The following is a 24,922-nucleotide window of genomic DNA, read 5'->3' on the forward strand; positions in this document are numbered from 1 at the left end:
AAACTATTTTGATTATGTTGGCTGAAGAAGAGATCTAATGAGCTTTACTGCTTGGTGGTCCATAGTCTCCACAAAGCATTTTCTTAATGTGGAGTTAAGTTGACTCAGTCCATCTGGACATCCAGGTTTGACTTCTGGTCCACTTTAAGTTAAGGGCTTGTATAGACAAGCCTTTCATTTCACTGAAGTGACCCTGTTCTAGAGTAAAGCATCTGCGCATTGAAATGAAAGCAATAAAATGTCCTCTAGATATTTTTCTCTGAACCTTTCCTTCTTCAATCATGTGTTTTATATCACACCATTATTTCTTAACAGCTGGTGGGAAAATGGAATATTATGTGATATTTCCACTGCAGCAGATTTATAGATGCTAGCATCCATTTATAAGACAGCATGCACAAGAAGTGTGTTTAAATCATTTCCCTCACTTTTCTTCATCTGTAAATGGAATGAAGAGTCATATCAATTAGAATTAAAATCTAAATTATATCTTTTTAAACTGCCTTCCACTTTTAATACCGCTAATAGTATTAATTCAGATACATGTGGATTTCTACAGATTCACCATGGAAACTCCTTAAGACTTTCTAGAAATTTAAGAAATGTTTCATGGTGGAGGGTAATATTCTTACTCGGGAGGCAATGTCCCCATCTCCTTCTCCCAACTACATCCTAATCCCTTGTCTTCCACACACATACTGGTCAGGCTGGATGGCGGGAATCTGGAAGTTGCAGTCCAGTATTTCTCCAAGTTCTGCAGCAAATCTTTAGTGAGGCCGGTCTCTGAACTTCTCATTCTTGGTTCTCTTAGGGCTCTTCCACACAGCCCTATATCCCAGAATATCAAGGCAGAAAATTCTACATTATTTGAGTGTGGACTCAAATAACCCAGTTCATAGCAGATGTTGTGGGATTTTCTGTGTTGATATTCTGGGATATATTTATATTCTGCCTTCTCAACCCAAAGGTGACTCAGGACGGATCACAGAACATACACAACAAGATAGACAATTACGTAAACATAGATAGAGGTATCACTCCATCAACAATGGAGTTGAACCAAACTTGGCACACAGAACTCCCATGACCAAGAGAAAATACTGGAAGGGCTTTTTGGGCATTGACCTGAAATTTTGGAGTTGTAGTTCATCTACATCCAGAGAACACTATGGACTCAAACAATGATGGATCTGGACCAAACTTAGCATGAATACTCAATATGCCCAAATGTGAACACTGGTGTAGTTTGAGGAATATAGACCTTGACATTTGGGAGTTGTAGTTGCTGGGGTTTATAGTTCGCCAACAATCAAAGAACATTCTGAACCCCACTAACAATAGAATTGGGTGAAACTTCCCACACAGAACCCCCATGACCAACAGAAAATACTGTGTTTTCTGATGGTTTTTTTGCAACTCCTCTGACACACCCTCATGACATCTCCAAGGGTCCCAACCCCCATGTTGAAAAACACTGATATGAAGATTGCTCTGAGATGACCAATCAAAAACAGCTTAAAACTGTTCCCGTTTTCATACATTTGCCTCTCCCTGGTGTTTCTGAGTCATATTCTAGTACTTGTGGTTGGAGAAGTTTCATGCCAAGAGCTCAAAAATAATATATGCAAACTGTAATTCTAGCTAAATATTTAATGATGCTAGCACCAGCTTATGGACAAAACAGCAAAAAATGACCCAGAGGCATGGGAAAAGCAGGTTTGCAGAGGCTTCTTGGTAATTGGATACATTAAGTCCAGACCACAGACCCCAAAGAGCCATAAGCATCTGTTGCACTGTTAGTTTATTAAGACTCACTCCTCCATTGGATGCAGTTCTGTCTCAAAGCACCAAGGACTCACCATGTGCCCCTTTGGGAAAGTTGATTTTCACATTAACAGATCTACTTCTCTGTCTAAAAGATCAACATGGAATATCAATCGCAATAAGACTGTAATTTTTTTAAATGAGAGCATACCCTCCAGCATTTAACAAATGAAAGCCAGAATACATGTGGTCAAGATGGCAAAAGTAATTAATGAGGAGGAAAAACATGCAAGCTAGGAGAGGGAATAGCAGATTGCTTTTGCCTGAGTCTTTTGGGAAGGGCAAGATGCCACCATTTCCTTTCTCCCTGATAAGTTATCAGAGCACAAACTACCTTTGAACTCAGTTTGCAGACATTGAGATATGCTAAGGACAAGTGGATTGTGTGAGGAAGACAGAGAAATGGGGCAATGTAAAAGCAGCTAAAAAAAAGTAGGATAGCATAATGGTCCCTGTCAAATTGGGATAGTTGGGGGGGGGGGGGGCATGCATGGTTGGCATGCTATGAGGAACAGGATGATTCTTCTATACTGTGTCCTATTCTTGCACCTCACATCTATTTAATGCTCACCTGTATGGTTTTTTATGGGCTACTGTTGTGCTACTGGAGGCACAGCAGGTTAAACTGCTGAGCTGCTGAACTTGCTGACAGAAAGGTTGGAGGTTCGAATCCCCCCACTCTTAGCCACAGCTTCTGCCAACCTAGCAGTTCAAAAACATGCAAATGTGAGTAGGTCAATAGGTACCATTTCTGTGGGAAGGTAACAGCATTCCATGCAGTCATGCAGGCCACATAACCTTGGAGATGTCTACGGACAATGCCAGCTCTTCAGCTTAGAAATGGATATGAGCAGGGCTGTAGCCAGAAATTTTTTTGTGAGGGGTTGAAATTTGGGGGGGGGGGGTTGAAAATTTTGCGGGGGAGGGGTTTGAAACCTGCCTCCTAGCTCACGCTGAAGCAAAGAGCACATCAGGGGGCAGAGCAGCCTTCAATACCCTGCAGCTCTGCCCCTGTCAGCCACCTCCACCAAGTCTGGCCTCCTTAATGAGAGCATTCAACAACCCCCCCCCCCCAACTTGGTTGCTTCACTACATCGGCTATTGCTGCAAGTAATGACAGTGTGAATAAATTGTCAATATTTGCCTGAGATAATGATTGCAGTTCTGGAGGGACTCTTGATTTTTTGCATCTCATAGACTTAGCAGGGGGATTTGGTTAACCAGTTAAAATTCATGAGTAAACCAGGTTTTTTAAAAAATCTGAAACATTTCGGGGGGGGGGGGTTGAACCCCTAAACCCCCCCCCCCTCGCTACAGGCCTGGATATGAGCACCAACCCCCATCATCGGACATAACCCGACTTAACATCAGGGGAAACCTTTACCTTTCCCTTTAATTCTTCAGGAGTTCAGGTACATACTTTGAAAGTCCTGCAGTTAAGAAGAATAGAACTGGAATATATCGAAAGAGTTATCTAAATCCCTGTTGGTGGGATCTGAGCTGATAAAAATGTTTTTCTAGATAACCGCTCCCAATAATACCATTACCCATACCACCTGAGGTATTCTGGGACTAGTAAGCCAAAAGGATAACTTTTTCAGTGATTGTCCCTGTAAGAGGAGAATGAATGGGATGGAAATCACAAAAAGAAAGCCGCTTTTCTTTTCTCTAGTAATACCAGAACTCAGAGGGCCATTTGATTACAGTAGACCTTTGCTATCCGCTGGGTTTTGGGTTCATTTTAAAAAGTGTCTGAAAAAGCATTATAATGATGACAAATGCTATAAGCAGCAGAAACACTGTAAATCTTCTTTTCAAGCTGTGTACTTGGAAGGGTACATGAAAATTGCTTTTTCTCTGGGAGGCCACTTCTTAGCCTGGCCCTGGGTATGTCTGTAGAATAGTTTGCAAAAAAGCATGCCTCACATTGTCAGGGGTCTGTCTCCCTATCTGACCACAAGTGGACACCAAACAGAGAACCAGACACATTAAAAAGATAGGGTGACTTTTTATCATGTCAGAAGCAACCTGAAAAATTGCAAGTCGCTTCTGGTGTGAGAGAATTGGCCATCTGGAGAGACGTTGCCCAGGGGATACCCTGATGTGTTACCATCCAATGGGAAGCTTTTCTCATGTCCCCACATGGGAAGCTGTAGCTGACAGATGGGAGCTCACCCCATCTCATGGATTCAAATTGCTGACCTTCAGGTCAGCAGTTCAGCTGGCACAAGTGTTTAACCCATTGCACCACTGTGGCTCCCGGGGTGACTCATGATCCATTAAGAGAGCTGGCATTCTATACTGTATATATTTTCCTAAATTGTTGTAAATTGCATTTCATCATGAAAAAATGGATCCAGGGTGATATATATAAGCATTTCAGTTTGAGATACAACATTAGTATGCAACATGTAAACTCGGAATACTGCAATGACAACTGGAACGACCTCTAACTGTGACATTGAATTGCGGGATTTTACGTTAATGGTTTTAATGTTGATATGTTTAAGTGGTTGCTTTTAATATGTATGTTTATTCTATTGGATGTATGTTTTTGGTATCAAATTATTGCTTGTATATGTGAGTCCCCTACGGGGTGAGAAGGGTAGGGTAAACATGTGGTAAATAAATAAATAAATAGTAGAGTGAAAAGCCCCTGAGGTAAACTCAGTTAAGGAGGTCCCTTAGTCTGCAAGACCTGAATAAGGATCATGTTGGTAAGATGACTTGGAGGTCATTGTAAGTTGAAGTCAACTTGAAGGTAAAGGTAAAGGCTTTCCCCTGACATTAAGCCCAGTCATGTCCGACCCTGGGGGTTGGTGCTCATCTCCATTTCTAAGCGGAAGAACCGGTGTTGTCCGTAGACACCTCCAAGGTCATGTGGCTGGCATGACTGCATGGAGTGCCCTTACCTTCCCACCAGAGCAGTACCTATTGATCTACTCACATTGTAGGTTGGCAGAAGGTGAGGCTATCAGCAGGAGCTCACGCTGCTCCCCAGATTCAAACCTGCAACCTTTTGATCAGAAAAATAGCCAATTTTTTTGGACTCAATTCCCTGCAAACCTAGCCAATGTTGAGAAAGACATAGAATTTGAGTCCAGCTGTGGAAAACATCTTCTACCTCTTAGTCTATTTGTCAATGTGCCATGCATCATGCTTAACCCTGAGATTTGTAGTGTACAATTATCAGCCAGATTGTTCCAGTTTCTCACCAAAGTACAAACCCCAGGATACCATAGGATGCAACCATGACAATTTAAGTGGAATCATAGCACTGTCATTCTGGTATGTGGAAGGGCTACGGGCCTACTTGAAAGACAAAGAACAATTTGACTGGGAAGCAGGATGCTTCAAGTGGCTCATCCCCAGTTAGCAGCACCTAGCCACAGACTTTTCTGAAATTTAACGTTCACCATGAGCCTCCTCCTTTCCAAATCATTTGAATGTTCCACTTACATAACCGGGAAATTTACCGATCTGTTAAATTGTCATTTGCAGTTCTAATTTAAAGGTTCACTGCCATGGCCATTACAAAAGCAAAAGCCCCAGCTTTTCTTGCAGATTCAAGGAGACAATTATAGGGGCTCGAAAGGCCATTTGCTAATGTGTCTGCTCCCAGAATAGTTATAAAACATGAATTGGGCTGAGGGTTGTGGTGAGGACAAATAAATTCTAAGTGAACTCATCTGTATAATCCAAGCTCTTTTACTAAGCTGAAGAGCCAACATCCAGAAACCTGGTATATGGGGCTGCATTTAAATATAAAGAATCTAAAAGCTTCAGGGGTATCGGTACAAACAAAATTCACAGGCACAAGAAATGGTGGAGTCTACAACCTGAAGAACGTTAAAGATACTAAGAAACTCTCAGCCCCCTTCTACATTGCTATATAATACAGTTCAGAGCAAATAACCTAGATTTTATCTGAGAGTGTAGAAGAGGCCCGAGTTTTAGGTTTCCTTATTTTGCTTTGATTTTGATAGATATAGGGAATATTGAAAATTCCATAACCTATAGGAAATAAGTGCACCATGACCTCACTGAAAAGGTAAAAATGATATCGCATCCGTTTGGCAAATGTGAATCTCCATGTGGAGACCACCTTTTGAAAACCACTAGTCAAGAAAAAGCATGACCTTGTTAGAAGTCAACTCTTTGAACAAGTGATGGTAATAGTATGATAGCTGGGTCAAAAGCTCCAAGCATTATGGAGATACCACATCGCTCCTTCGGGAGTGCTGTTTGTGCAAGAGAAACTTAGCTAATGTAAGCCAGGCCGGAGACAGATAATATAGAAGGAAAGGAAGAGTAATGGTGAAACCTTAACCCTTACCCTAACCCTGAACCATACCGTAAGCCTAAGCCTAATCTCTTACCCAAACCCTTACCCCAACCCTTATGCTAACCCAAACCCTAAACCTTAACCTAACCCTTACCCTAACCATAACCACTAATCCTTATCCTAACCGTAACCCAAACCCTAAACCTTGCCCTAACCCTTACCCTAAGCGTCCCCTCCTTTCTATCCTTCCTTCGCTCTCCCCGCTTTCACTCCGCCCCTCTCTTCCCTTATTCACAGTTGCCTTACGACATCTCCATAATGCTCGGAGCTTCTGGACCCAGCTATCATACTATCCCCCAAGTGATATTCACAAGCATTAATGTAATAGCACACAGGTCATTCAGCTGTTAAACTGAAGAACCATGTCTTTAAACTCCAAGGATAAAGACATGTAACTACAAAAAATATATTGGGTTAGCAAAGGATGGTTGTTTCTTTGAAGTTGCCCATCTACTCTCCCTTAAAAACCTCTTGTTTAAAACATGCACTCAAGGGACAAAACAAAGTAGTCTTCTTTGAAATTAACATCTCAGGTTTACTAACAAACTTCTTGTGTATATTCACCATACAGGCACATTTCTTATTAGAGTTCAGTTAGATAAGATGTAATTTCTTCTTTGTGTTGAGTACATGGGGTACAATACTTAATCAATCATCCATAGTCTTTAAGTATAGCTGTACACACTGAAGTCTGTAAGTTATACTTCTCTACTAAAGTCCAAATAGCAACATACATCCTCCTCCACTGAGGTCTGATGCAAACTGAATACAAAATAGTGTCCTGTGTCTGAAGCCTCTCCCACACCAAAGAGGTACAGTTAAACTGGCAAACCAAAATGTACATACAATATGGGTAAACAACTATACACATTTACAGTTACTGGAGGCTTGGAAGGTTGGTATTTCCAACAGGAGAGAGCACCAAACTTCCCTGGTTCCTGAACTATAGAAATGTATGGAGGCTTCTTCCCCACTTAAGGGGGTCTCACCAGGCAATGGTCATATGCTTTCTCACAATTATTGCATTTTGGCCATAAGGGCTAGAAATTTGCTTTATGAAAAGAATGAAACTTGACATTATCAGAGTTTTAACTCTTGGATCCAGTATAAAATTCTTTATTGCTTATTTTTCAGTTTTATTTTTGAGCTTTCTATAAAATATTCAGGTGACACAGTCAAAAAAATACATCATCATAAAAAAAGAACAAAAATGTCAATAAAACCGCAAAAATACTGCTTGAAAACACTCTAAAGAGGACCCCCCAAAAGGCAATAGCAGCATAAATGCAACTTAAGCAAGAATTCACTGAAATGGCCTGCCTAAAAGCAAGCAACAAAGGGTCTGAATAGACCTTCCTTGGCACTCTACTCCAAATCTGTTCTAACACACCAGACCTTATTTTTAGCATTCTTTGTACTTTGGGACACACAAAACTTTGCTACTGAGAATATACACTTCTTTTAATGCAATCAAAAGAGACATCTACCCTGTAGAATTAATGCAGTTTGACCCCACTTTAATTGCCATGGTTCAATGCTATATAACCATGGGAGTTGTGGTTTTATAAGGTCTTTCATAGCATTGAACCATGGCAATTAAAGTGGGGTCAAACTTCATTAATTCTACAGGGTGAGGGGTGGGTTTTTTGGGTAACACTTCCTTTAAAAAAAAGAACTATACTATATATAACTGGCTCTTCTATCTCAAGCACACTAAGGCCAATGTGTATTCATGAATGGATGCATGACAGTTTTGTGAGAAGCTATAGGTTTTAGTAAAATTGGATCTCAAAGGAAAAGAGCTCAATTATGCCAAATGTTCTACTCAGGTGTGCTGATCACTTCATGCTCAATTTAACTATTAACTGGCAAAATAATCAAAGACTGGCCTTCTGTTCCCTTGCTTCTAATATGCCATGAGCGGCATAAAAGAATTAAAAGCTTTTTGTAGTTCTAGAGTCCTTCTGCAGTAAGAGGATTGGATTTCACCCTGGGTCGCTATGCGTGTCTGCCTTGCCCACACATAGGCATCTGTAACCCCCCACATGATTTTGGACTTCATGTCCTATAATATTGCACCTTTGCCTATGTCATTTAAGGCAGATAGGAATTGTAAAGGTAAAGGAGCCTGCAGTGACTGCTCCAATGGGGGCTCCTAATAGGAATTGTAGACTTTTAAAAAATAGTCTACTCCCCCATGCCTACAAGTCTGTCAATCACAGCTTAATGGAAATCAGGTCTCAGCTTGCTCTTAAAAGGTCTCAGAGCCCTGTCCATTTAAAAATGTGATTAATCTTGTGAAAGCAAACAAAAGCCATGGTTTATATTTTCATGCACCCTTGAACCAGAACATCTGTTAACCTAATGTCTTCTCTAGACCTGATCCAAAACATTTTTTGTGGGGGCACTTCTTCCCTGTCAAAAATCCCTCACCCTCATAGGGATGAACACAACTGGATCTTGTTCAATGTGTGCTTGTTCTAAGGGCTCCAATGGTGCTAGAGAGCATGGCCACGATTCTGAGGTCATCTCATTTGTGGCTGTGGGCAAACAATCTGGCCCTCCTCCTAAATGGTTCCACATGTTTGCCATTTGTGAAACAAAGCTCAGCTGACCTTCAGACTTGTGACTCTTCTGAATTTTGGGTTCTTTAATTTTTTAAAAATGAACACAAAAGTGCATATCAGGAAAAATAACATTTGAAGTGCATTACATTTGGAAAATTACTTGCAAACCAAAGAAGGAGGAGGCAGTTGAAGAAGAGGAAGTGGAGGGAGGAAGATGATGATGATGATGATGAGGAGGAGGAGGAGGAGGAGGAGACTAGGGAAACCAAAACTGACAGGTGGTTTCTATCTTTACATGACATATTATTGTAATGGATATTAACAGTATGGAACTGTATCTATCATCCCTGACTTCACACACTCACTAAAAATCAAAATACCACTTACATACAGCTGTCAGCACACCTAACTGGAGAATACCCTTTCTGAGCAGTTATTGTTTCTATCCCTACATTACTCACAGGTAATATAGAGATCCAGTGTAGTATGGTAGTTTGAGTATTTGACTAGAACTCCGGGGTTCAGCCAGGGAAGCCATTGATTGATCTTGGGAAAGTAACTCTTTCTCAACTGAAGAAGAGAGGGCCAGACTTTGTCTTAGGGCCCTTTCACACAGCCCCATATCCCAGAATATCAAGGCAGAAAATCTCACAATATCTGCTTTGAACTGGGTTATCTGAGCACACATTCAGATGTGGGACTTTCTGCCTTGATATTCTGGGATATAGGGCTGTGTGGAAGAGCCCTTAATAATCTTGCCATGAAATCCATATTAGATGATCATCATAAGTTGGAGTCAATTTGAAGGCACATAGCAAAACCATAGATCTTTGACTGAACAAAGAGATACTAGAAGAGAAGTGGCAAGCAAAATCTTGCTTCCCCTCTTTGGTCAACTTCAATTTTATATCTATGAGTGTATTGGGAGGGGAGGGAGAAAGAGAGAGAGAAGGAAGGAAAGAAAGAAAGAAAGAAAGAAAGAAAGAAAGAAAGAAATAGAAGCAAGGACAGACAGGGCTTTAAAAGTGTAGAAAGCTATTGGAGAAAATCAATATGCAACTTCAGAACAAATCTACTGACTTCAGTCATAAGTGGGTATAAAATTGCAACCTAAGTGTTTAAAAGATTATAACCTTAGTGATAAAACTGAAGGTGAGGAGGTAAAGAACCAGAAAAGAGATACAAAAATAGTTGCTGACAATCTTGCAAAACAATTGCAGAACAAACCACCTTTTAAATAATGCTTGCAAGTTAAATTTACCATCCCCCTTGCGAATAATCAAAAATTGACCTCTATGGTACTTCTTGGTACTAGAAGACGAATCCTGGGCAACAAATAACTACTAGTCATCCTGATATGTTTACTAGTTTACTTCATGCTTGTGTTGGTTACATGAAGGTCATTTTCAAGGCTATCATGGGGTGAGTTGTTTCCAATTATCCACTTATATTGCCATACATGTCCACAAAAGTTCAGCTGAAGCAGTGTGGTAAAAATAGCCAAACCCAAATGCTGAGGCTTTTGTATATGAACAGCTTACATGTGACACAGTGAACAACTTAAATGGCCTCTTCATAGTTATTACTTAGGTCTTCCTTTGGGATTATCATGGAGAACCAGTGAAAAGCCATTTTCTTGCTGATCAAGAAGGTTCCAGAAGAACTTGGTTAGGAGAAGAAATAAGATGCACTACTGATCTTTCAGTCTATATCGAACTATGACATCAATTTCTGGCTGCAACATTCCAAAGCCATATCGTTCCTTGTCAAAGTCTGGGATCTTTGTCTTAGGATCTTTCAGTTCCAAATCAAAGTATCTTAAGAAGAGAAAAATGCACCTGAAATGGTAAAATAATCAGGTCAGTAGGGCCTAAGATGCATTAATATTTGGTTTCATATAAAGCAGTTACAAATAGCTCTGGATAGTTTTTATATAATATCAATAGAACAAATATCACAGAGTTGGCCCTCCACATTTGGGTTTGAATTCTGCAGTTCTACTAACTCTAGATAGGCCTGCTCCTAAATAGACTGCAACTATGTTGACAAAATAGTTCTCAAGATTCCTCTGGAACAGTGTTTCTCAAACTGTGCTCCTCCAGGTATTTTGAACTTCAGCTCCCACAAATCCCAACCAGTTTACCAGCTGTTAGGAATTGTGGGAGCTGAAATCCAAAACATTTAGAGGAGAACAGTTTGAGAATCATTGCTTTGGAAGAACACACAGGAGAGGGCAATGGCAGTTTTCATTTTCTTTTCGTTTAGTATCCTTCAGCATCTGATATTTACTATTTGCTTGCCATTCCCAGGCTACTGTGGCCAACCTTCATGGCTTTGTTCAGTTCTTTTAAAATTGTAATGGCCATAAAGTCCTTGAAATATTTCTGAAGAGGCACATTGCATGCATACTGCTACAGTGAAGCAGGTAAGACTCTGAAAACTGTCTGGGAATCATAATGCAAGCTGTTCCCAGTAATTCCAAAGAAAAGCAAGCATCATGAATAATGTATGCGCTGTGATAGAGATGTCTGTAGGCAAGGGGCAATTTAGCAACAGTTTATCCCTAAATGCACATTTCAAGTTTTGCTTTGCAGGGCATGCCTGCAAATACTTTTCACCTACGAAGCTGAGAACAGTCCAATAGCCACAAATAATAAGTCTACCAGCAAAATGTGATTAACATTACAGCCTGCAAGGCTTGGATTATGGAGCACTGGAGGTCCCTCAAATGGAAGTTGCTGCAACATCATATTTGTGGTCTGCTCGACTTTATAAAGGAGCCAAATACAATGTGGATACAAGTTCCATGTTTTCCCACCATATCTAGAAGGCCTTTGAACCTATTTGGGTTTAATGGGGAATGAATATGACAGATGATAACGTATATTTAGAGCTTTGTTCCACATTAAACCTGGAGCAAAACACAAAATGTGGCCTCTTCTTGAGGTGTTCTTTCCCCCTTCCTAAAACAGACCCACAAAAACATTATGAAATAACTTTTTCCACTTGAAAGCCCTCTAGGTTGCTCCTACCATTTCTGGTTCCCATCACTTCTGCTTGGTAAAGAAGTGGGGAAGAAAAAGTGATAGGAGAAAAAACCGAGCAAGTCACTTTTCTTTGTATTGTCGAAGGCTTTCATGTCTGGAATCACTAGGTTCTTGTGAGTTTTTTCGGGCTATAGGGCCATGTTCTAGAGGCATTTTCTCCTGACGTTTCGCCTGCATCTATGGCAAGCATCCTCAGAGGTAGTGAGGTCTGTTGGAATTAGGACAATGGGTTTATATATCTGTGGAATGGCTGGGGTGGGGCAAGGAGCTCTTCTCTGCTGGAGCTAGGTGTGAATGTTTCAACTGACCACCTTCATTAGCATTTGAAGGCCTGGCTGAGCCTGGGAAAATCCCCTGTTGAGAGGTGTTAAGATGTGCCTGGTTGTTTCCTCTCTGCTGTTTTGCTGTTGTAATTTTAGAGTTTTTTTTAATACTGGTAGCCAGATTTTGTTCCTTTTCATGGTCTCTTCCTTTCTGTTGAAACTGTCCACATGCTTGTGGATTTCAATGGCTTCTCTGTGTAGTCTGACATGGTGGTTGTTGGTGTGGTCCACCATTTCTGTGTTCTCAAATAATATGCTGTGTCCAGGCTGGTTCATCAGGTGCTCTGCTATGGCTGACTTCTCTGGTTGAAGTAGTCTGCAGTGCCTTTCATGTTCCTTGATTCGTGTTTTAGAATCACTTTTCTTTGCTATAGATGCTGGTGAGCAAATGGGGTCTTAAGTTATCAGAGCACTTAATACACTCTGTGAAAAGGAATACAAAACTAAAGGAAATGAGATGGATTTGCTCCCTTCCAGCTGCTTGAGAACTGGTGGGGAAGAGGGTAATTTCAGCCACAAGAAAGTAAGAAATCAGGACAACAAAACTAACAGAGTGATGTGGGGAGGTTTTTTGTAAAAGTCATTTCACCCAAGTCCCCTTTAGCAGCCTTACTACTGATGAATCTAATTTCTGGACAGATTTTTAAAAAGTTACTTTGAAGACTACAACTCCCTGAATCCACTGGGGGATTTAGAGGAGATACAGTGAAAAAATCAGGGCAACCAATCAGCCTAGAAGGGGGAGCAGGTATTCTGCTCAGTTTTTTAGTCTTCCTGTGACCCTAAAAGCAGGACAGGGATATCTTGTCAAGCTTCTGCCAGTAAACATCTTGACAACTTCTGCTAAGGACAGAGTCAGGCTCAGTCTAAGCTTTCCCTCTGATTCTGCACATGGAGTCAATAATTTGGTATCAAGGAAGCATTCTCCCTGATCATGTGCTGTTTTATGCAACCATACAGTGCTTCACCAACATTAACACAGACAGCATCTCCAGGACATTGACTGAAAGTATCTTAGCACTCTCAGGCCCCTTCTACACTGCCATTTAATCCAAATTATCAAAGCAGATAATCCACATTATCTGCTCTGAACTGGATTATATAATCTACACTTGCCATATAATCCAGTTCGAAGCAGACAATCTGGATTTGATATGGCAGTGTAGAAGGGGCCTCAATGAGGCATTATTGACCAAAGCAGTTTTGACAAGACATATGTCATGGTGAAAGTCATTGCACAATCTGGTAATGACATGTAGGACTTTCCAGGTGTCAGAAAATCCTGCAGCCATAGTCCAAAAATAATGCTGAATACAGCTGAAATACTTGCAGAAATACCATTGGATCCAAAAGCAGTTAGGTATATCTTCATCCCTATATTCTCCTTGATTATAAAGCAGCCAGATCTCAATAATTTACTGTTAATGTAAATTTATGAAGACAAAGATTCCATTTCACTGTTATATTTCTTTCTTTTTTCTTATTTGTTTGTTTGAAGAAATAACTGAAGCCTACATTGTCAACTGCAAAAAATATTTTGGATTGCACATTTAATTTTTCCGACCACAATATGTGTCCAGCTAGACCAGTGGTTCTCAACCTGGGGTCCCCAGATGTTTTTGGCATTCAACTCCCAGAAATCCTAACAGCTGGTAAACTGGCTGGGATTTCTGGGAGCTGTAGGCCAAAAACATCTGGGGACCCCAGGTTGAGAACCACTGAGCTAGACATTAGAATAATGCTTGGACATTGCTCATGAACTACATGCAGCTTAACTATAGTCAACTAGATGACTCAATCGATATGCAGGCGTGATATGTGGGGTAATCCACCATATACAATGAATTCTATGGAAAAAGATGGAGACTTCATGCACAGTTTTTTTAATAAATCCATATTTGCAGATGAAACCACTGAAAACTGCATTGCATCAAAACCATTCCTTTCCTTGTTCATTTGAGAGATTCATTTTCTGCTTCAAGCCAAGAATGCTTTCTTTTGATTAATATTACTGTTACAGATGAAGCTACTTATCCACTCACTGTTTGATACTATTCACGGCGAAGAACTTTCCAATACAGACGTTGACTCCTGCTCCCCATGGCATGGTATAATACTTCAGCTTTTCTCCTCCTTTATAGAAGTCTGTTTTTTCTGTCCCATCAGCATTGAGGAATCGGTCATATTTGAATACCTGGACCAGAAGGGAACCAAAAGTTCAGGAGTGAGACAAGCTTTCATTTTATCTTGAACAAACAAGTGTTTAAAATGAGAGTTGCAAGCATTTTAAAAATCTGCAGGATACCATTTGGATGTTCAAAGGACAAAGGTTATAGGATTGGCCCCATATATGGTCACAGTGAGGGTAGACCACGCATGGGCAAATTTGGGCCTTCCCTCCAGATGGTTTGGACTTCAACTCCCACCATTCCTAACAGCCTTGGGCCCCAGGGTGAGACAAAGGACTTTTGTCTGCTGGAGCTAGGTGTGAATGTTTCAACTGACCACCTTGATTAGCATTTATTGGCTTGGAAGTGCCTGGGGGGAATCTTTTGTTGAGAGTGATTTGATGTGCCTGATTGTTTACTCTCTGTTGTTTTGTTGTTGTAATTTTTGAGTTTTTTAATACTGGTAGCCAGATTTTGTTCATTTTCATGGTTTCTTCCCATGCTACACAAAGAAGCCATTGAAATCCACAAGCAGACTCACCTCACCTACATCCCCTTCACAACCCACCTCCTCCTCCCCTTCCCCTTGCTTCCCCTTTTTTGAAATTCTATGTATAGATTTGGCCAGACATCACCCTACCCCCCCCCCCCCCCGGTTTTATGTATAAGCAAAAGAGAAAATGTATTTAATAAAAAATATTTAAAAAAACAACAACAAAAGATTCCCTCCAGGCACTTCCAAGCCATTAAATGCTAATCAAGGTGGTCAGTTGAAACATTCACACCTAGCTCCAGCAGACAAAAGTCCTTTGTCTCACCCTGGTCTTTCCACAGATATATAAACCCATTTTCCTACTTCCAACAGACCTCACTACCTCTGGGGATGCTTGCCATAGATGCAGGCGAAACGTCAGGAGAAAATGCCTCTAGAACATGGCCATATAGCCCGGAAAAACCTACAACAACCCAACCATAATAATGTTTTTCATATATATGCTATGGTCATAGAACATTCATAGGGCTTGCCATGGAATCAAACTAGTAGCAGAGCACCATTGTAGAAGAACTTACATCCACTTCACCGTGGATACTTATATATTGATTCCAATCTAAGAACTTTCTATATTGGAGAATTGGCTATTCTATGATTTCTGTACTTTCACAAACTACCTGAGGAAGACTCTACATAGTCTACATAGTCAAAACCAGTTGTTTAGAAACTTTTGGTTTAAAAAGGACTTAAAAACTTTGATTCACAGGATTGGATTTACAATCTGTGATTTACATAGTCCTCCATGTAGTCTGATATGGTGGTTGAACTTTGTATGATATCGGACTAACAAGCTTCCAAAGAAGGAGCCTTCACTGCTGAACGGCTCTCACAGTCAGGAAGTTCTTCCTTGTGTTCAGATGGAATCTCCTCTCTTGTAGTTTGAAGCCATTGTTTTGCGTCCTTCTCCAGGGCAGCAGAAAACAAGCTTGCTCCCTCCTCCCTGTGGCTTCCTCTCACATATTTATACATGGCTATCATATCTCCTATCAGCCTTCTCTTCTTCAGGCTAAACATGTCCAGCTCCTTAAGCTGCTCCTCATAGGGCTTGTTCTCCAGACCCTTGATCATTTTAGTCGTCATCTATGAGTATGTTTGTTTGTAATACATTGTTTATATTCCTTTGGATTCTGCTTTAGGAATCATCTGTTTTTCCCATATAAGAAAGATTTTGGTTAAGAGACTTGTAATTTGAATCGTCGTTAAGTATACTTTGAACTTCAACAAACCTTGCTTGTATATTGAATGTTCTATGACCATAGCATATATATGAAAAACATTTTTAAGGTTGATATTATTGTATTATATTTTTGTTTATAGTGGCTTCTTGCCCTTGTACTTTGGGGAATCCTTTGTCTGTATTTTTTTTATTGCCACTCTAACAACCACCATCTCCAGCAAAGGATCACCGCCTTGTCGGGGCGCTGGAGCTTGAGCACCTCAATGATGTCATGAGCGAAACCGTGAAGGGCCACCCAAGACGGGACGGTCGTGGCAGAGAGGTCAGACCAAGCGTGATCCCTGGGGAAGGCAATGGCAAACCACCCCAGTATCCTTGCCAAGAAAACTAAATGGACCAGTACAACCAGAGATATGTCGGTATGCCATTGGAAGATGGGACTCCCAGGTCGGAAGATGGCCAAAATGCTACTGGGGAGGAGCAGAGGATAAGTTCAACTAGCCCCAGATGTGATGACGCAGCTAGCTCAAAGCCGAAAGGAAGGCTAGCGGCCGACGGTACTGGAGGCGAACGACGAATCCGATGCTCTAAAGATCAACACACCATAGGAACCTGGAATGTAAGATCTATGAGCCAGGGCAAATTGGATGTTGTTATTGGTGAGATGTCAAGACTAAAGATAGACATTCTGGGGGTCAGCGAACTGAAATGGACTGGAATGGGCCACTTCACATCAGATGACCACCAGATCTACTACTGCGGACAAGAGGAACATCGAAGAAATGGAGTAGCCTTCATAATTAATAAGAAATTCGCTAAAGCGGTGCTTGGATACAACCCAAAAAATGACAGAATGATCTCAATTCGAGTGCAAGGAAAGCCTTTCAACATCACAGTGATCCAAATATACGCCCCAACCACAGCTGCTGAAGAAGCAGAAGTAGATCAGTTCTATGAGGATCTGCAGGACCTACTGGATAATACACCAAAAAGAGACATTATTTTCATTACAGGAGACTGGAATGCCAAGGTGGGAAGTCAAATGACAACTGGGATCACAGGCAAGCATGGTCTGGGAGAACAAAATGAAGCGGGACGCAGGCTGATAGAATTCTGCCAGGAAAACTCGCTGTGTATAACGAATACTCTCTTCCAACAACCTAAAAGACGGCTTTATACATGGACCTCACCAGATGGTCAGCACCGAAATCAGATTGACTACATCCTTTGCAGCCAAAGGTGGCGGACATCCATCCAGTCGGTGAAAACAAGACCTGGGGCTGACTGTAGCTCAGATCACGAACTTCTTATTGCCCAATTTAGAATAAAACTAAAGAGATCAGGGAAAATACACAGACCAGTTAGATATGATCTCACTAACATTCCTAGCGAATATACAGTGGAAGTGAAGAACAGATTTGAAGGACTAGATTTAGTAAACAGAGTCCCAGAAGAACTATGGACAGAAGTCCGCGACATTGTTCAGGAGGCGGCAACAAAGTACGTTCCAAAGAAAAAGAAAACCAAGAAGGCAAAATGGTTGTCTGCTGAGACACTGGAAGTAGCCCAAGAAAGGAGGAAAGCAAAAGGAAACAGTGATAGTAAGGGGAGATATGCCCAGTTAAATGCGCAATTCCAGAGGTTAGCCAGAAGAGATAAAGAACTATTTTTAAATAAGCAATGCATGGAAGTGGAAGAAGACAACAGAATAGGAAGGACAAGAGACCTCTTCCAGAAAATTAGAAACATTGGAGGTAAATTTCAGGCAAAAATTGGTATGATAAGAAACAAAGATGGCAGGGACCTAACAGAAGCTGAAGAGATCAAGAGAAGGTGGCGAGACTATACAGAAGATCTGTATAGGAAGGATAACAATATCGAGGATAGCTTTGACGGTGTGGTGAATGAATTAGAACCGGACATCCTGAGGAGTGAGGTTGAATGGGCCTTAAGAAGCATTGCTAACAACAAGGCAGCAGGAGATGATGGGATCCCAGCTGAACTGTTTAAAATCTTAAAAGATGATGCTGTCAAGGTGATGCATGCCATTTGCCAGCAAATATGGAAAACACAAGAATGGCCATCAGACTGGAAAAAATCAACTTATATCCCCATACCAAAAAAGGGAAATGCGAAAGACTGCTCAAACTTCCGTACAGTGGCCCTTATTTCTCATGCCAGTAAGGTAATGCTCAAGATCCTGCAAGGAAGACTCCAGCAATACATGGAGCGAGAGTTGCCAGATGTTCAAGCTGGGTTTAGAAAAGGCAGAGGAACGAGAGACCAGATTGCCAATATCCGCTGGATAATGGAGAAAGGCAGGGAGTTTCAGAAAAACATCTACTTCTGCTTCATTGACTATTCTAAAGCCTTTGACTGTGTGGATCATAATAAATTGTGGCAAGTTCTTGGTGGGATGGGCATACCAAGCCACCTTGTCTCTCTCCTGAGGAATCTGTACAAGGACCAAGGAGCAACAGTCAGAACTGACCACGGAACAACAGACTGGTTCAAGATTGGGAAAGGCGTACGGCAAGGCTGCATACTCTCACCCAACCTTTTTAACTTGTATGCAGAACACATCATGCGATGTGCAGGGCTGGATGAATGCAAAGCTGGGGTGAAAATTGCTGGAAGAAACATTAACAACCTCAGATATGCAGATGACACCACCCTGATGGCCGAAAGCGAGGAGGAGCTGAGGAGCCTTCTAACCAAGGTGAAAGAAGAAAGTGCAAAAGCCGGGTTGCAGCTAAACGTCAAAAAACCAAGATTATGGCAACGAGAATGATTGACAACTGGAAAATAGAGGGAGAAACCGTGGAGGCCGTGACAGACTTTGTATTTCTAGGTGCAAAGATTACTGCAGATGCAGACTGTAGCCAGGAAATCAGAAGACGCTTACTTCTTGGGAGGAGAGCAATGTCCAGTCTCGATAAAATAGTGAAGAGTAGAGACATCAGACTGGCAACAAAGATCCGCCTAGTCAAAGCCATGGTATTCCCTGTAGTAACCTACGGATGTGAGAGCTGGACCTTAGGGAAGGCTGAGCGAAGGAAGATCGATGCTTTTGAGCTGTGGTGTTGGAGGAAAGTGCTGAGAGTCCCTTGGACTGCGAGAAGATCCAACCAGTCCATCCTCCAGGAAATAAAGCCCGACTGCTCACTGGAGGGAAAGATACTAGAGACAAAGTTGAAGTACTTTGGCCACATCATGAGGAGACAGGAAAGCCTAGAGAAAACAATTATGCTGGGGAAAGTGGAAGGCAAAAGGAAGAGGGGCCGACCAAGGGCAAGATGGATGGATGGCATCCTTGAAGTGACTGGACTGACCTTGAGGGAGCTGGGGGTGGTAACGGCCGACAGGGAGCTCTGGCGTAGGCTGGTCCATGAGGTCACGAAGAGTCGGAGACGACTGAACGAATGAACAACAACAACAACAACCACCATGTCAGACTACACTGAGAAGCCACTGAAATACACAAGCATGTGGACAGTTTCAATAAAAAGGAGAAAAACATGAAAATGAACAAAATCTGGCTACCAGTATTTAACCACCCCCCCCCCCCCCTCTAAAATCAGGACAGTAAATAAAGAACAAAACTCAGAAAACAGGAGAATGCTAGACAGGAAACAATCAGGGCCAGTTAACATCTCCCAACAGAGAATTTCCCCAGTCAGGAAGCAGCCAAGCTTTAAATATACAAGGCTATTCAATGCTAATAAAGGTGGCCAATTGCAACATTCACACTTGCCTCAAGCAGACAAGAGTTCTTTCCCACCTTGGACATCCCACAGATATATAAATTTCACTTGCCTAGTTTCCAATTCCACAATCTCTGAGGATGCCTCCCACATATGTGGGTGAAACATCAGGATAGAATGCTTCTGGAACATGACCATACAGCAACTCGTTTTAGTTTTAGTTCATTTTAGAAAACTCACAGCAACCCGTTTTAGTTTTAGTTCATTTTTGGCTAGTTTCTGCCTTTTTGAAAGGGCAAGAACCAAATGTATTTAAAAAACCAAATTCAGGATAAGACAAAACTGATATATTTTCCTATCCCTACTTCAGAGTGGAAACCTTCATCCATTGTGATGTGAGGCTGAGAAAAGTGACTAGTTTGAACTGCAGTTCCCAGAATCCATCAAAAACTCACTTCCTCTTCTCTGCCTTTCCTAGCAACTCACAATAATTCTAGACATAGAAGCTGAACATGGTCAAAATGAGAAAATCAATTGCAATACTTCATAGAATCATAGAATCAAAGAGTTGGAAGAGACCTCATGGGCCATCCAGTCCAACTCCTTGCCAAGAAGCAGGAATATTGCATTCAAATCACCCCGACAGATGGCCATCCAGCCTCTGTTTAAAAGCTTCCAAAGAAGGAGCCTCCACTGCTGAACGGCTCTCACAGTCAGGAAGTTCTTCCTCATGTTCAGATGGAATCTCTTCTCTTGTAGTTTGAAGCCATTGTTTTGCGTCCTTCTCCAGGGAAGCAGAAAACAAGCTTGCTCCCTCCTCCCTGTGGCTTCCTCTCACGTATTTATACATGGCTATCATATCTCCTCTCAGCCTTCTCTTCTTCAGGCTAAACATGTCCAGCTCCTTAAGCCGCTCCTCATAGGGCTTGTTCTCCAGACCCTTGATCATTTTAGTCGCCCTCCTCTGGACACATTCCAGCTTGTCAATATCTCTCTTGAATTGTGGTGCCTAGAATTGGACACAATATTCCAGGTGTGGTCTAACCAAAGCGGAATAGAGGGGTAGCATCTTTCTCTGAGTTTCTTCCTCACTCCATGTTATAGCAATTAAGATATTATTGAGTATTTTTTTGGTTCGGGCTCCAGAATAAAACACAGGAATGTAATTGCTTTTTGGGATGCTGGTGAGCATCATATAATGTTGCAAACAATAATTTAATGAGACTTGTATTGTAATAATATCAGCATCATTTCTGCCATAATAGTCCCTGGGAAGCTGCTTGTCAGAAGGAAGAATCCCAGTCCAAATCTTTGTTAACAGAGAGAAAATTAATGGAGAGAGGAAAGGAAGGCAGGTTAGGAACACTGAAAAGGAGAAACCTCACTGATATATTTTTAAAAGAGCTTTAGACTGTTGTCACAGCAACGGCCAAAGAAGAATTTCACTCCTCAAAGTGCACCAATACTGGTCTTTATTTAGTACTGTTTATATAATGCTATTTTAGGGATCTTAAATATACATCCAGAAAACTGGTTTCTTTTGCTCTTGGTGGATGGGGTGATCCAATTTGGCGAGTAACAGTGTATTCAAATTGTCTGATAGATTACTAAAACATGAAGTTATATAGTGTTATATGAATGAATCATCACACCACATTTACAGAGACGAATATTGTATCAACTGCTGCCATGTTTTTTCAGTGGGAAGTATTAAAACACTCAGCATCGAGTCATCAAGTTCAGAGATAATCAGAAGTGTGGAAAGGGAAAGGAGGGAAGCGATTACACGAAAGAAAGAAGAGAAAAAAAATAAACCACACCAAAGAAGATGGGAAGTTAAATGTTTGTTTGTTTGTCCTTTTTTCCCTTTCCTTTTCTCACCCCTCCTTTCTTCCATTCTTTCTCTTTTCCCACTTTCCCTTTATATATTCCTTACACCCATATCCCAATTTCCCCCCCTTTCCCCTTTCTTTCCCTTCTCACTGAAATTAAACTTTTCATTCTTTATTTTATTTTATTTTTTCTCTTTTTTATGTACCAAATTTTTTTAATTGATGTACACGGAAACAATAAAAATATTTTTTTAAAAAAAGAGGTGTGGAAAATGAATGAGGTCTGTACATGTGTGTAATCCACTCTTTATGACTTCAGAATGGAGCTTTGCAGCAGATCCGAATTTATTTTTTTAGTATTTAAACGGCTGCAAGGATGCATTTGGCTTTTGCTCAGAAAAGTACTTCTAATAACAGAGCATCAAGTGACATTCCTAGAAGTGATAATCCCAGTTCAAGTGTTTTTGAATTCAGCAGTTCTCATTACGTATCTTGAGTTGATTCAGCACATGGAGGCACTCACAAGCCTTGCGCCATGCTGTTGATCCTGCTCAAGCCCAAAATGGCAGCCTGGGGATTGTGCGGTCAGAAGATCCAAGTGATGGACTGCAGGGATATCTCCCTTTTGCTTCCCTGCCCCACTTCTGTGTTTTAATAGTGACATTGTCAATCAAAATCTTTGCATACACCTATTGAATTAGATTCATTTCCAAACATTGAGCAGAATTCATCATGGTTTTGCTAGTCATTGAGTTTTCAAGATGCCTTCAAGACATCCAGGTCCTCTTTTTTTTTAACCTAAGCAGCCTCCCCACTCACATCTTCCTTGTGAGGACCAGGAAGGGAAGTTATCTGTTCCCCAAAAAAGAGGAGGTACTCCCAGGTCTAAAATGGCATAAGAAGGCCAAACAGCATCCTGAAAATGTACCTCATACACCCATGGGGACATTTTACAGTTAAAATGGGAAGATATTTGAAGTATTTTGGTAAGGGATGACCCACTAAGGCAGGTATGAGTAAACCCAGGCCCAGGAGCAGGATGTGGCCCCTTGGGCTCTTTTCTCAGGCCCTCCTCACTCTCACCATCCTATCTTTCCTTCCTTCTCTTTCCTCCCTCCCCTCTCCTCCCCTCCCTCAATTCCCTTCCTTCCATCCTTCTCTTCCTTCCTCCTTTCCTGGGGGATGTTTACCTGGGAGAGGACAAGGTAGAGAGGGAACATGAGAACCATGTTTCAAGATTTCAAATGGTGTCTCAGTGTGGAGGAGGGGGAAACTGACTTTCTGCTGCTCTAGAGACCAGGACCCAAAGGAAAAATGGTTTCAAGTGGCATGGCAAGACCCTAAAAAGATTAGGAAGAACTTCCTGGAGAGTGGCATAGGCTGCCTCGGAGTGTGGTGGAGTCTACTTCTCTGGAGGGTTTTCCACAGAGGCTGTCTTTCAGAAGTGCTTTGATTGTGCCTTTCTGCATGACAGGGGATTGGACTGGATGGTCTTTGGAGGTCTCTTCCAACTCTAGGATTCTAGGATTCTATATCAGTAATAGGCAACATGGGTTCTAATGAATACACATTTTATCTCCTATCCACCATCTCATCCTGACCAAGGTCCAAACGTTTCCCAACTTTCCTTCACTTTCTGCCCCCAAAAGAGATGGGGAAGGGGAGGAAAGGGCAGGGAAGGGGTTTGGGGAGAACCCCCTCTCTCCTGGCCCATCCACCCTGCTCCAGCCCACCATGTGGCCCCCCAAGTTAGAAAGTTTGCCTATGCCTGCACTAAAAGCTCCTGGGAACGAATGTAGTTCCTGGCTCCCACAGTTGTCCAGTTTTGCTTTAGATTAACATAGCCAATCCACATCATCTGTGATGGTATCATGGATAGGTTTGGTTTTGAATAGGCAAATATCTCACATTAGCTTTAGAGAAGACCTATTCCTGGGGAAAATGAAACTGCCAGAGCTGGTTTGTTGATAGAGACAAACATATTGGTTTGCATTTTCTAATTTTCCCTGTGGATTTGGATATGGTCACTGTCATGATAAGTGCCTACAGTCTAAAATGTATCACTACAGGACTGATTTGAGCCCAAAGGAAGGATGCCGCACTGCAACACAATTTCAAGTTAAGGGCAAACATACCACAAAAGGAACCTCTCAAAGAAGCTGACATATGGGATATAATTCAAAATGGCACTGCATTACCTCTGGCTGCTCATAGATTTCAGGGTCCATTTGAGGGCTTATGTATGGAAAGAGGCAAAGCCTATCTCCTTTTCGCAGGTGGTATTCTCTGCAATCGTGCAGTCTCAGACACATGTCTTGAAGGACTTCTCTGGTGATAAAAGGAGCTGCTGTCAAACGCAGAGTTTCATTCAATACGCTGTCTGCACAAAGAGGAGAACCAAAGGGGGAAATTATGGTAGCCAATAAAAACACAGGAGGAAAGGCGTGGGTGGCTGTCTTTGCATCCAAGCACAAAGGAGAGGATGGCTCGGTTTCCAACAATACAATGGCTTCCCGAAATCACACAATGAAATGGCTTTCAAAATCTGTCTGCAAATGAAGGAGCTCCCACCTTTTCCTGAGCCAGCAACAAATGAAAAGTAATACAAACCATAGTAAAGGTGCCAGAACATTTGTTCGAGGTATATAATTGTAACACCAGCATGAAAAAGGTGTATGTTTTCAAATAGTTTGAAAGATCAGGTGTCAATGCTAGAATGCAGACATGTGATTAATTCTGTGCATGTTTGCTTTCGGAAATATATGTGCATAACACACGGAACTGTGGGAAATACAAAAGACATGTAATGTGCGATGCTTCCTCCACCTCTACATTATACGAAAAGAGGAATTCGAAATTATTTGTGATAGTCTTTATTTGCTTTTATACAAATACTAGCCATCCCCTGCCATGCATTGCTGTAGCCCAGTCTGGTGATCTGGAAAATAAGTAATGAGAAAGTGCTGCTTTCTAATATATGTAATTTCCTTGTGCTTGTGGGTAAACAGTATTTCTTATTGTTTCTTTGTCAGTGTTGATGTAGAAATTGTCTAGTTTGCCTACTCTGGAACATGCATGTCCTTCTATAGGGGTGCCTTTCAAATACTGTATCTGTCATATGTATGTGTGTGAATCACCTACCTATATATATCTATGCCTGGATGACTCTTTGTCAGGAGGACTTTGATTATGTTTTCTTGCCCTGGTGAAGGGAGTTGGACTGGATGGCCATAAGGTAGCATTTCACAACCTGGGGGTCGGGACTCCGGGGGGGGGGGGGGGACATGAGAGGGTGTCAGAAGGGTTGCCAAAGACCACCAGAAAGCACAGTATTTTCTGCTGGTCATGGAGGTTCTGTGTGGGAAATTTGGCCCACTTTTAT

The 24,922-nt window shown here is 41.5% G+C and overlaps 1 protein-coding gene across 3 annotated transcripts in view; it reads right to left on the reverse strand.

The window, feature by feature from the left end:
- Nucleotides 1-7,269: 7,269 nt before the first annotated feature.
- Nucleotides 7,270-24,922, reverse strand: part of PTGIS (prostaglandin I2 synthase) — a 51,419-nt gene continuing 33,766 nt past the window's right edge. For all 3 annotated transcript variants that reach the window (XM_060772135.2, XM_060772134.2, XM_067468188.1), the window contains exons 8-10: nt 23,739-23,920; nt 14,149-14,300; nt 7,270-10,574 (exon numbers count right to left, since the gene is read on the reverse strand). In XM_060772135.2, coding sequence (XP_060628118.2) covers nt 10,427-10,574; nt 14,149-14,300; nt 23,739-23,920 — 482 coding nt within the window. In that variant the 3' untranslated portion in view covers nt 7,270-10,426. The remainder of the gene's footprint in view (nt 10,575-14,148; nt 14,301-23,738; nt 23,921-24,922) is intronic.

Source organism: Anolis sagrei, chromosome 4 (genome assembly GCF_037176765.1).
Source record: "Anolis sagrei isolate rAnoSag1 chromosome 4, rAnoSag1.mat, whole genome shotgun sequence".
Taxonomy (NCBI): Eukaryota; Metazoa; Chordata; class Lepidosauria; order Squamata; family Dactyloidae; genus Anolis; species Anolis sagrei.